Below are 12,691 nucleotides of genomic sequence, written 5' to 3' on the forward strand. Positions count from 1 at the left end.
CCTCCCCCCCCCCCCGAGCGGTATCTATTTATCTACTTGAACTTTGACGTGCTTTCGAAATGCTAGGTTGGCAGGAGCAGGGACCGAGCAACGGGAGCTCAACCTGTTGTGGGGATTTGAACCGCCGACCTTCTGATCGGCAAGCCCTAGGCTCTGTGGTTTAACCCACAGCGCCACCCCTGCTGTAAACACACATAAAAATAACAACCTATTAACATAACCATAAAAAGGGGTTGCATCCAACTAAGTCATGCTCAGAGGAGACCCATTGAAATTAATAACACAACTAAAGTCCATTGATCCAGAGAAAACAGTAATGTAGAAAAACAAGGTAACAGTTAAATAAGAGCAGATAAAACATCAACAATGACAGCTGGTTGAAAACATACTGAGCTGTGATTTAAAAACCACCATTGGAATATAGTTCCATAGCTTGGGTACCGCCAACGTCCTGTCTCAAGTTCCTGCCAAATGTACATCAGATGTCAGCAGGATATCGAGGAAGGCATTCTTGGAAAATCTCAAAACCTAGGCAGGTTCATACGGGAGAAATGTAACTTGATCCCAAACTGTTTAGAGCTTTTATAGGTTATGACCAGTAGGGATGCGGCAGACGCTAGTTGGATCTGCATTTTTTCACACACATACTTATATAGAAAATTATTTGCGTGTCGAGGTCCCCAAGCCACCCCTCAAATAACTCACAACACACACGTAATTTTTGTTGAAGGTTTTTGGCATAATTTTGGCCACAACTTTATTAACATACATGATTGTTAATGGTTGCTTAGGCTATCTGCTTAAAGACTATCTGCCGCCCCCCCCCCCCCAGCCTGGGGACAGAACTGACTTCCGGATGCCACCGAAAGCCAGTAAGAGAAAACAATATTGGGGAGAAATGGAGCTGAGGCACAGACCCTCACCTCTCCCCGCATGCTCCCCAGGCTTGCCGGCCCTAGCCCCTTTCCAGGGATTTGGACGAAAGCATGGCAAGCCCCTGGATTCCTTTAGCGGAATTCCCTTTCCGCAGCAGCACTGGAGGGGCAGGCCCAGCCAATCCTTGTCCCTCCTCCAACCAATTTATAACCAATGCCTAACCGCAACTTGTGATGATTTGCTACGCAGTTGGCAAAAACCAAATGGTACCAGCCAATCAGCTAGATAGGCAAAATTCCTACCAGGCCCCTGCCCCAAAAGCAGGTGACCCCCATGACAGGTATAGCAAGGTGAACACAAAAAACCCCTAATTACAGGACGGGTGGGCGGGTGTTCTGATGCACACAGCAAAAGAGAAAGTTCCAAAGCTGCGTGCACAGAATATAAAGCCTTAAATCCCTCCCACCAAATTGCAACACACAAATTGCCCCAGCAACACGACCATCCAATCATTGCCACAGGCCAACCTTCCAATCCTGCCTGGCAACAGAGGGGCGGCCTGGCAGACCCCACCGCAACCCGCGTTCTCTATTAAGGAGAACACTCTATGCTATCATCCCCATAGCTCTTTGTATCTTGAATGGAATTTTAAACCTCCTCCCTCTCTCAATAAAGACTAACATGGGAGTAACAAACAGATTTCGCTTCAGATATTGCTTCTAGCAGCAGCCAGTAAAGGCATCACAATCGGCAGTAGATTAGTTGAGAATGGCAGCTTTTTTCTTTCTTTTTACAAGCCTAGGATGAGTGGATTGCTTAGACCAGGAGTAGAAATTTATTTTTATTTGGATAATATGTTAATGTGTTAGAGAGCTTTCAGTTAGATTCTTCAAAACACGAAGCAGAGCAAGTCCTATATGGGGCTCAATGCCATGTTGGTGTCCTGCATTCTATAAAACTTCCAGGTTGAGTACAGGGGCACCGACTTGGGCCCCACACTGTGGGTGCCCAGTGTCAGCACACGCCGCACCATAATGACGTCATGACATGATGTGACATCACCATGTCATGGTGAACCATCATTATGGCGCAACACACTTCCTCTGGCATCACGCTGGCAACAGGACTGGGGTCTGTGCCTCTCCCGCGGGGCCCCATGGCAGAGGCGCAGGCCCCCAGTCAGTCGCTGTGGCACCAAAGTTAAGGTGGTGCTCGGCCGCGGTGGATGGAAGCGGCAGCCGTGGCGCACCAAGGCAGCACTTGCAGGGCGCACTGAGGCCATGGTGGGGGGCGGATGCTGGGCAGCAAAATTTTTGTGGGTGACTGGGCTCCTGGGGCCCCCTGGAGATGGCACCAGTGGTTGAGTATATTTTTAGCTACAGATGGGATAAGGAGAATAGCAAATATAAGGGCTTTTCAGTTCTGCCATGGTTATTTCCTTGTATCAGATATTCCTGATATTGTATATTCCTTGTATCTTGGTGTTAGAATTCCCCCCCCCCAAAAAAAAATACCCCACACCCAATTCTTTATCATAAAAGCATTGAATTGTGGAGTTGGAAGGGACCATGAGGGTCATCTAGTCCAACCCCCTGCAGTGCAGGAATCTTTTGCCCAACGTGGGGCTCAAACCCACAGACCTGAGATTCAGATTGTCATGCTCTGCCGACTGAGCTATCCCAGCTCTAATGCAAACCTTTTCCAAGAAGCACTTTGTAAACAGAAAACATATTTGTTTTGTTTATAGCAGTTTTCACATTTTCATGATTGCAATTCTGCAATCTTTGCATCTCTTGCAGATAAAGTGTCTCAGTCAGAATCTGGAAATTCTATTTGGTGTAAAGCTACTGGTAACTGGTTTATGGAATTTTTTTACTGACTTAATTGAGAAAAGTATGACTAAAAATTAGGGGGGAGTGCTGAATTGGTGAGGGCAATGGCTCATTTCTGACTCAGAAATTTAAAATGAACAATCCTAAAATATTTCTATTCTACTAACTTGAAAATCACCTTCATAATTTTTCAGCAAACATTGGGAATAGTTGGATATTTAAGATTATAAATATCTTTATGTTATGTGTGAACAAAAGAAAATCCACTCTGTAAAGTATGAAGGGGCTTACACATTTAATGGGATCTCTGTTAAGATAATATGTGAAGCAGTGCTGTTAATGCAGATAAAGTATATTGCATTCTTAATAAAGCTTTTCAGTTATGAGGTACTGGAGGGAAGATTGAACAAGAATATTTTAGATTTTTAATGGTCATATCAAATAAATTAATAAAGTAATAATTCAAACAGATGAATAAATTGAGTCAATAATAATAATAATAATAATAATAATAATAATAATAATAATAATAATACCTCCCCCATCTGGCTGCATTGCCCCAGCACACCTCTGAAAATGCCAGTGACATGTGATTCTTTGGACTGAAATCAGATACCAAACTGCGATGAAAGCTTTGCAAGCAGTCCGTGTTTGTGTCTCCTGCATATTAGGTTCCCCTGCCGCAGTGCGCAGCTGAAGGGCGCAGTGGCAGAGGGCAGGCAGGAGGTGCCTGGGCATCAGGTGGAGCAATGACCATATGGGATGAGTTTGGGTAGTGAAAGGTCTGGAGGCAGCTGAAGAAGTCTCTCTGCTTCTGGAAACTTGAACTTCAGCAGATAAAAGCTGTTTCAGTCAGTTTCTCAGGGGAGGGAGGAGGAAGCTAGATTTCTTTAAGGAACACATCTTGACAAAACAGCAGAGAACTTACTTCCTTGCTTTGGCATCAACCTGCAGACATTGCTTCCCTCCTAGCAATGTCTTGCTATGGCAGCTGAGGTCAGCACTTCTACTCTCACTTCATAGACTTTTAATGCTAACCCTTGTAAAGTGGTTCAGAAGTTCTAATCTCTGGGAAAAACTCCCTCCACCTTCAGAGCCAGAGATTATCAACCTTTAATGCAGAGCTCTTTGCTCCCCTCAGGTATGTTTGATTTAGGAAAATATCAGAAGGAATATTTCAGGCACTTGTCAGCATTTGAAAAAGTAATTTGACATGTTTTGCATTTTATGCATTTGTCCAAACACCTTCTTGTTACCTCCTGCATTTTAAATATAAGTGAATAAACCCAGTCAGACTGAAGTATTATTTGACGGGTATGGCCTTTTCTCTCATGGGGCTTCTTATGCCTCAGTCTCTTATGCAAGTAGCTTGCAGGGAGAACATGGAGGGCTGACACTGTGCCAGTGCTGTGATAGTGTGGGGAGAGGTTAGCATTCTCTGGCAATGAGCTAGTAACTGTTGTCCCCTAAATAATTTGTCATTTTAGAAAGCAGCAGGGCTATGATATGATTGCCTTAAATAACTGAGGTCCTTTCACGTTTCCCCCACACTTTCGGGGAGTAACAGCCCTGTTTCTCTCTCTCTACTTCAGTTGCAGGCTGATCAACAAAAGATTGCAATCCTAGCTATAGGACTTACTTGTCAGTAGACTTGGGGGGGTATTTCAACATGTTGATTGACTAAGTTAGGATACTTAATTTCAATAAGTATATTCTGAGTAAAAATGTAGTTGGTTAGGATTGTAATTAATTGATCACAGTCAATTTCAGGAGTCCATGGTTAGGACTGTGCAGTTAATGAGAAGTCCACTGCCCATTTATCTGGGAAAGCTGTATTGAACACTGGGACTTCATTCCAAATATATATGCCTCAGACTGCATTGCACTGCATGTGGGGCCTTGAGACACTGCACTCTATGAATGACATTTTCTCTCCAGACAGTTATATAAATAATTGATGTAATTTATTACATAATCCTAATAAAACCTCCCTGTCAGAGGAACAGAGAACTGTCTGCAAAGTTGTAATTTTTTTGAATAACATTAAGTTACTTTGGATAATGTTTCATGTCTTATAACAGCAACCCTACTTTATATATCCAAGTTTTTCAGTGCATTGAAAATAAGGTATTTCAAAGTGTGTTTTAACCGGTCTTTGTCTATGGCTTTATTAATAATACACTGAAATATTGTTGTAATTTATGATGGATCAAAAGGCACCTTTATGTTGTGCACCACACTGTGATCTTTGGATGAAGGATGGTATACATATTTAATAAATAAAAATAAATACAATTATTATTTAAGTTTAAATTAATCTTCCCTTCACCTTTTCTAAAATGTAACCATGGGGAGGCATCATATGAGACTGGACGGGGCTTGCAGAAGGAATGGGGGGCACTTCTAATTAATTTGTCAGCTTTTGTTAAATTAATAATACTTTTATCAAATACTGCACATAAATGCTTCTATTAAACACACAATATACTAATACATGAAGATGTATTACATGGAGAATATCTAACTAGAGATGGGACTGTCTTTCTTTCTTTCTTTCTTTCTTTCTTTCTTTCATAAGGAATTATTATTTTGACTGTGCCTTGATAGACTTTTTAATATTGTATTTTTTCATATTTTTAATTATTTTTTCAAATTTATAACAAATAAGACACCCAAATAAAGAAAAAAGAGAACAACATTGTAATACTAAAACAGAAAGCAACAAAAACAAACATATATATACCTAATACTTTAAAGCCTAATTTATATTGCATTGTTAACTGACTTCCTCGAATCCCTCCTTACTGAATTTCATTGAAACACTTTTTAACAGCTTTCCAATATCGTCTTTCTAATCAAATTAACACCTTTAGTTTACAATATTCTTCTCTTTTCAAATTATCCAAATCCATAGTATTTTACAATTAATTCTTAATCTAGTCCTAGGCCCATTTGGTACTTTCAAATAATTTCTACTTATCGTATTTTACAATATTTAGCTAAATAGTCTTTAAATTTCTTCCACTCTTCTTGGTATTCCTCTTCTTTCTGATCACGGATTCTTCCAGTCAGGTCGGCCAGCTCCAAAAAGTCTAACATTCTTCTACTGTTGGTATTTTTGTGATTTCCAGTTTTTGGCCAATAAAAGTCTTGCCGCTGTAGTGGCGTACAAAAACAATCTAACATCTTTTTTTGGGAAATTCCAGTCCTATTATTCCAAGCAGAAAGGCTTCTGGTTTCTTAATAAATGTATTTTTAAACTTTTTTTTAAACTTGGGACACGTCCACCACGTATGATAAAAGGTGCCTTCTTTTTCTCTACACTTCCAACAAAAATTATCATTCATATGGTATATCTTTGCTAATTTTACTGGGGTTAAATATCATCTATACATCATTTTCATGATGTTTTCTTTTAATATAGTACTTGCAGTAAATCTAACCCCTTTCTTCCACAACCTTTCCCAATCCTCCAACATTATATTATGTCCAACTTTTAAATATTGTAATGGAAATTCCTTTAAAATATTGCTGACCTTTAATTTGTACAAATTTGAATATGTGGCTGACAGCCTCCCCAACCCAATTCCAAAATTTGGACCCTGTCATGCTCTAGCAGCGAGGAATCTCCGCTCACCTAGGGCTCTGGAGGAGCAGCATTTGCTGCATGGTGCAGCCGTGGCTGGACCTGAGAGGCCACCATCTTCCTGTGTGGCTGGGGAAGCGGATGACCACTAGGTACCACCCCACCTCTGGGTGCTGTGCGGGAGTCCCTTCTGAAGTCCATTTGTGCCTGAAAAACAGATTTCAAAGGGGCTCCCTCTTAGTGTCCATCAGCTGATGGGCACAGAGGAGAGCCTTTAAAGAAGCTGGCTTTCAACACTGATTGGTTTATGAGTTCTGAGAGGGAACTCCTATGAAGTCTGTTTATGCCTGCAAATGGGGAGCCCCTCCCAAGCTCCCTATCTATAGTATGGAGATAATGTTTGTGACCTCTTCCAGAATTGTTTTAAGACTTATAGCAGCATAATATATCTTGTTGGTGTGTGTTAGAGGAGGGGCAGTGCCTCTGGAGGGTGACAGCTTGTGCTCCTTCTCATGTAGTTTGTCCACCCTTGGACCCATCCTGCTCTTAGCTCTCACTTGTGGCTTCTAGAAGCTGTCAGCATGCGGCAGTGGCTACACCCTTTGACTGGCTGGCTAAACTAGGTGAGAGTAGCCAATGGGTCTCAAGCCCCCAATGATTTAGGAACTTCCCTTGCACGAGAAGACAGACTCTGGTGGATTGAGTGGACAAGACTTATAATGTGTCCAACAGTCAAGAAGGTGTTTTTTTCATGTTCCGTAGAGGAAACTGAGTGGCAGATAGAGCTTGTCAACCTGGGAAGAAGGAAAACTGTGCCTTGTGCAATATCTTCACATGGAGAAAAGGCTAAGAAGTAAAACCTACACAAATCCGGAGTCCCTAAGATGGTTGGATGGCGCCTTGCACACCTTCTTCCAGTAACTCCTGCAGCCAAGCTGGTGCCACACATACTGCTCTGCTTTCCTTCGGACCACATCAGCAAGGCTGAGAGGGAGGTCTCCTCATCTGGGCAGCCCAGGATCTCCATATACACTGCCCAGGCTTGTGCCCCAGGGAGGTCACTTAGGTGCTGCAATTTGACTACACCCCTGGGGGCACACTCCATTATCTCTCAAGACAGATGGATGACAACAACAAATGTATCTTGTTGCTTTGAATACCATAAAGCACTATTATTTTCATACTTTGACATAAACTTTAGGCTCATAGTCAAGAAACATTGCTTACCCTGTCAGTCCTATTGGAGATTTGAAGGCAAGTGAACAAAGTTTTATAATTCCACAAAATGCTACTGTATTCCACCCCCCAGCCCCCGCTCACTCCTGTGCTCCTTCATGTGCTCCAAACCAATGCTAAAGGATCTCCCAGCCTTCCAGAGCAGATTTAGGGGGCCCAGGGACATGGAAAGTCCCATTGCATGAGCATATCTCAATTTGAACATGCAAAAACTTGGGTGAATTCCACTCAGTGAAATTAATGAACATCACTAAGTTAGGTCCATTAATTTCACTGGGTCATCTCTGAGTAAAGCTTAGTAGAATACCACCCATGGACTTCATCATATTGACTTGAGAGTGTTACCTGAAATGTTGCCCATGTGTGATCCAGATTTCTTATTTTCAACAGTGGAACAAAACTGGTCACTTCCAGCGGAGATGCAACTGTTCGGATATGGGACTTTGCAAAGGGCGGCTGCATTTTGACCTTGGAAGGTCACAGCTATGCGGCCTGGGACTGCTCCTGGCATTCATGTGGAGATTTTGTGGCTTCTGCCTCTATGGATAAAACTAGCAAAATATGGGACCTGAACAGGTATGTGATAATTTATAATCATTTGTATGTTGAAACAGATTCTAGATGTTGGTGGGGGGGAAGGTTGGCTCAGGAAAATGACAAATGATCTTTTAAAATTTTCAGATGCTTTCAAAAACACCAAAATAGTATTGCACTATATTAAACATAATCTGCTCAATATAAATAAAATGAAAAATCATAAAAAATTATGCCACATTCTATGAAGTGTGTGTGTGTGCATACCTATTTTATTCAGTATGAAGGCCTATTGGATTCAGTGTCACGATTGTTGCAGATCAGAGATTTGTGTCACGATTACACCCGATTTTTCTGGTTGTAAGTTATTTTTACATCCATGGGGTTTGTAGGATTTCCCTTTATAACAGTTCTGGTAGAGCAGAGCTTTCCAAACTGTGTGTCGCAACACGTTAGTGTGTCTGCAGCAGTGTGTAGGTGTGTCTCGCGAACACTCCCTGTGATCCTCCTGGGGCTGGAAAGGGGCTAGTTTAACCCCCAATTTGCTAGTAGAACTGAATTACTGTGTTGCGAAATAATGCATGTCTAAAACATGTGTCACCAATATGAAAAGTTTGGAAAGCTCTGTGGTAGAGTATGGAATAGGTGATTTATAGCAAGTGGCAGGAAACCTATGGCTCTGTTGGTGTTGCTGGGTCTAAATTTCTCATCATCCCCGACTATTGACCATAATGGCTGGGACTGATGAAAGTTGTAGTCAAACAATAAGAGCTGTTGGACAGTGGGACGGACTCCCTTGCGAGGTTGGAGGCCATCTGTCCTTGATGCTTTAGTTGAGATTCCTGCATTGCAGCGAGTTGGACTAGATGACCCTCAGGGTCACTTCCATCTCGTCAATTCTGTGATAATATCATGAGTTCCACAGGTTCCCCATCTCTGGTTCTACAACTTCCAGTTCTTTTTTGTCCATTTCTGAGCTATGTAATGACTTGCACCATCTGGCGATGACAGCGTAATAGTACCACTCATGTAATTGTACCAACATGATATTTTGGGTTTCTTTATTCTTTGCTGCTGCAGTGACCTATGGGATTAGGTCTTAAAAGTACTATTTTGTTTCTTGGTGATTCTTATGGAAATTATGGAAATTACTGGCACATGACACCATGTGTGTTCTTACAGCCAGGAAGAATGCATCTTCATTTTTTCTTCTAATAGATACTTGACAAAGAGAATTAAGCCATTATCTTGGCCTACAGCAGGCATGTCCAAAGTCCATTTTTGGGGTCTAATCCGGCCCACTGGTCGGTTTAATCTGGCCCCTGTGGCAATTTATTTCCTGGGGTGAAATCCTAAAAAAACCTCAACAACTTCAGGATTTATAAATGCTTTGGTTTTATATCTACTTGTTCTTTCTTGAAAGAGCCCTCAGGGTCAAAGAGTCTTCAATGGAAATTCAGAGTGACTGAATAATAAAAGTAATAAACTTACATTTTATCATTAAAATAAATTTTGAGCTGTTTGCTGTATTGCATATGCTCTTCATATTTACAAAGAATTTCCTAGCTCATATTCCTTATGATGCATGTAATCATCCCCACAATTCTTCACAACATAAATTTGATTATGGAATTGGAATATGCTCAACCAATCATTTATCATTTATATGTAGAGTCATGTATTTGCGTAAATAGGCATAGTTCAGAAGATTGTTTAATGTTTCGGTTTGGTATGTGTTCAGGATTGTGCCGTACAGATTGTACTATATATTGTTATCTGGACAGTGATACGTGATCTGCATTTTTGTGGCTTAGCCTTGTCAGGGCAATGCTGATCAACTAAACAGTTTCTTAGAGACGGCCCAATACTGTCAAAGTTTACTTTGCATTAGGCTCCAGCTAATAGAAACAGCAGTAAAATTGTTACTGGACTTGTACACCTTAGTCAGCAGGTGAGGCTAGTTGCATTTTTGAATATACCCATCTGTACACAGAGTGCATTTGGATGTAAAGCCAAATCATTGTTTATCATTAAAAGCACGAGAGCCATGTACCTTTGTCTTGCTCTGTCTTCTCTCCTCCCCCTTCTGGTGTTGGCACTTTTTATATTTTTTATCAATAGAAACTATATCACAAATCAGGTAACTATTGTGGACAGATGTATTCTTAATTGCCTGTATATGCCTGGCAGAATTGGGGGGGGGGGGGTCAGCAATTGTTTAAAGGCTGAAATAAAGAGTGCCTGCTGAATCTGTATGGAACTCAGCAAATCAAGTGATGTCCATGGCATGAATCACTGTAGGAGGGATTGCAGTGGATGCCCCAGGCAGAGCTTGAGATAATTGTATGCCGTGGATGTTCCTTGGGCTTCCAGCTAGATCAGTCTAGTAGTATCCTTGAGCCGTGAAGCTGAACTAGGGTGAGCACAACCCCATTCATAAAAGGCTGAGCATCTTGTTGATCAGTGAAAGCTTTCTTTCACAGGACCTCCATATTATCTGGGTTTATCCTCAGTTTATACGCCTTCATCTATTACTACTTCCAGACACTGATTCAGTAGCTTTGCCACCTCACCTGAATCTCATGAAAAGGAGAAATAGAGCTGGGTATCATCAGTGTCCTGATGGCATCTCATTCCAGAGGTCTAGATGACCTCTTTCATGTATACTTGGTTTAGGGGTTCAGTGGTTCAGCCTGTTCCCGGTGTGAGAACGACCCAAAGACATAGGGCATAGTCCATCCACGGTAAGCACTTGACAGTTCTGTTGATTTCAGTGGTAGTTAAACCTTACATTAACTTTGGCTGGATCCAGCTTTCAGAGGTTTCACACAATATCATCATTTATGTGGCATTGTTCCAAAGGGGTTGGACTTGAATGGATTCTCTGCAATCTATGAAATGGAATTCTATCAGTGGTTTAAGCTAGATTTTAAACTAAATACCGTAAGTAATGCTTATAATGGTATTTCTTCACTGTGGGGACATGTTTCATTATGTTTGTTTGTACAATAGCTTGCTACTGCAGTACGGGCAAAAAAATTAGTTTGCAAATGCAATCAGAAGCCCAGATGGTGGAGAATATAACTTTTTCTGACATAAATTCATTGGGGAAAGTGTCCTAGGTATTGAACCAAGTGTGGCTGAGTTGAGCAGAACTCAACAGGGAATGCGCTTTCTGGTTTCTGCATTATCTTCACCATCGCTCTTGACAGTCCCAATCTGACAGTGTTGGCACTTTCAATTTTCACTTTCTTGTTTTTGTTACTTCATGTCACATGGTACTCAGGGTTCCAGTTCAACTTTCTTTCAGGAAGAAAGCACATTAAATTTCACCAGGGAAGGAGCTGCTTTTCCATTCAGTCTGAGCTGCCAAGCCATCATTTCTTTAGTAGCTCATCAGCAGATGGTTGATTTAAAGATATGTTTTACTTTTGAAAGGGCTGGATCTGATTATCAGAAAGCTCCAAATGCAACCTTACACCGAACATGAGTGGATGCTGAAGAAGGACTGCAACAATGTACGACGTACTCTGAGATTTCAGACAAAAGCAATGCAATCAGATGGACTTGACCATTATGCTTAACCGTAATGGCATTAGCAGGGATCCCACATAGAATTGAGTTGCATGATACAGATTCAGGAGAGATAAAATTGCAACATTGCCAATAAATTCCAACCAGGTTTAAAGCTAATTGCACTCACATGTGATGTCATTTCAAATATTGAAAGAGAAAGCAATATATACAAAGGAAAGGCAGGAGGCTCCAGTGAAACAATGTGATTTCTGTTGAATGGATTTATAAAGTAACTCAGTACAGTATAAAACTTTTTCTTGTGATGAAATGAATGCTCTAGAAAAGCAAAAGTTTGTCAGATTACTATTAGGCAACCTTCCAAAGGTAGCACAGAGTAAGTAGGCTAACAAACCTACATATGGCTTCCATATTAATGATACAATTTTCAATTAGGGAAAAACTCCTCAACTCAGTCTACTTTGAAAATATTTGAGCATACACAACATATACTAGGAATGAGATATTACTCCTTGGGATGTATCTGAAGAACTGTGAATGGGTGGAAAATAGTTGCTAGCACTGTTGCACAGGTGCCTAGACAACAGTGATGAAGCAAGCCCACTCTCCTAATTTGCAGCTGAGAGTTGTATAATGACATTATGAAGTTGACAGTTTTACTTCAGACCCTTTCCTCATGGACTTTCTCTTCTCTAAGGCATGTTACTGTTGTATTTCTATTTTATTTTATTTCTACAGCTGCATTTAGGGATAGTTTGTGAGTATTTATTTGTTTGGTGGCCAAGGCTGTGTTGTGCAATGCAGGAATTTGTTTTCATCACCTAGTTGTTTGTGTTGCATTGGTTTTAACAGCTGAATTATATATTGGATTTTTAATATTTCTAAGTAGTCTGAGACTATTCATTTATTTGCTCATTTATATAAATAAATGAATTGCCTTTTTTGGAGCTGTTGCACACTGGGTCATTTTCATTGAGCTGCCCATCACATCTCCAATGTCTTTTCCGTGAACAGGCACTGTGAGTTTGGATCCCATATATATGAAGTTAGGATCCTCTCATCCATAATGTGCATCACATTACATTTGCTTACA

At 40.9% G+C, this 12,691-nt stretch overlaps 1 protein-coding gene across 3 annotated transcripts in view; it reads left to right on the plus strand.

Moving 5' to 3' along the window:
* Nucleotides 1–12,691, plus strand: part of SPAG16 (sperm associated antigen 16) — a 388,967-nt gene that overhangs the window by 188,399 nt on the left and 187,877 nt on the right. For all 3 annotated transcript variants that reach the window (XM_083399945.1, XM_083399947.1, XM_083399946.1), the window contains one exon: nucleotides 7,921–8,106. In XM_083399945.1, coding sequence (XP_083256071.1) covers nucleotides 7,921–8,106 — 186 coding nt within the window. The remainder of the gene's footprint in view (nucleotides 1–7,920; nucleotides 8,107–12,691) is intronic.

Source organism: Podarcis tiliguerta, assembly GCF_965153285.1.
Source record: "Podarcis tiliguerta genome assembly, chromosome: 1".
Taxonomy (NCBI): Eukaryota; Metazoa; Chordata; class Lepidosauria; order Squamata; family Lacertidae; genus Podarcis; species Podarcis tiliguerta.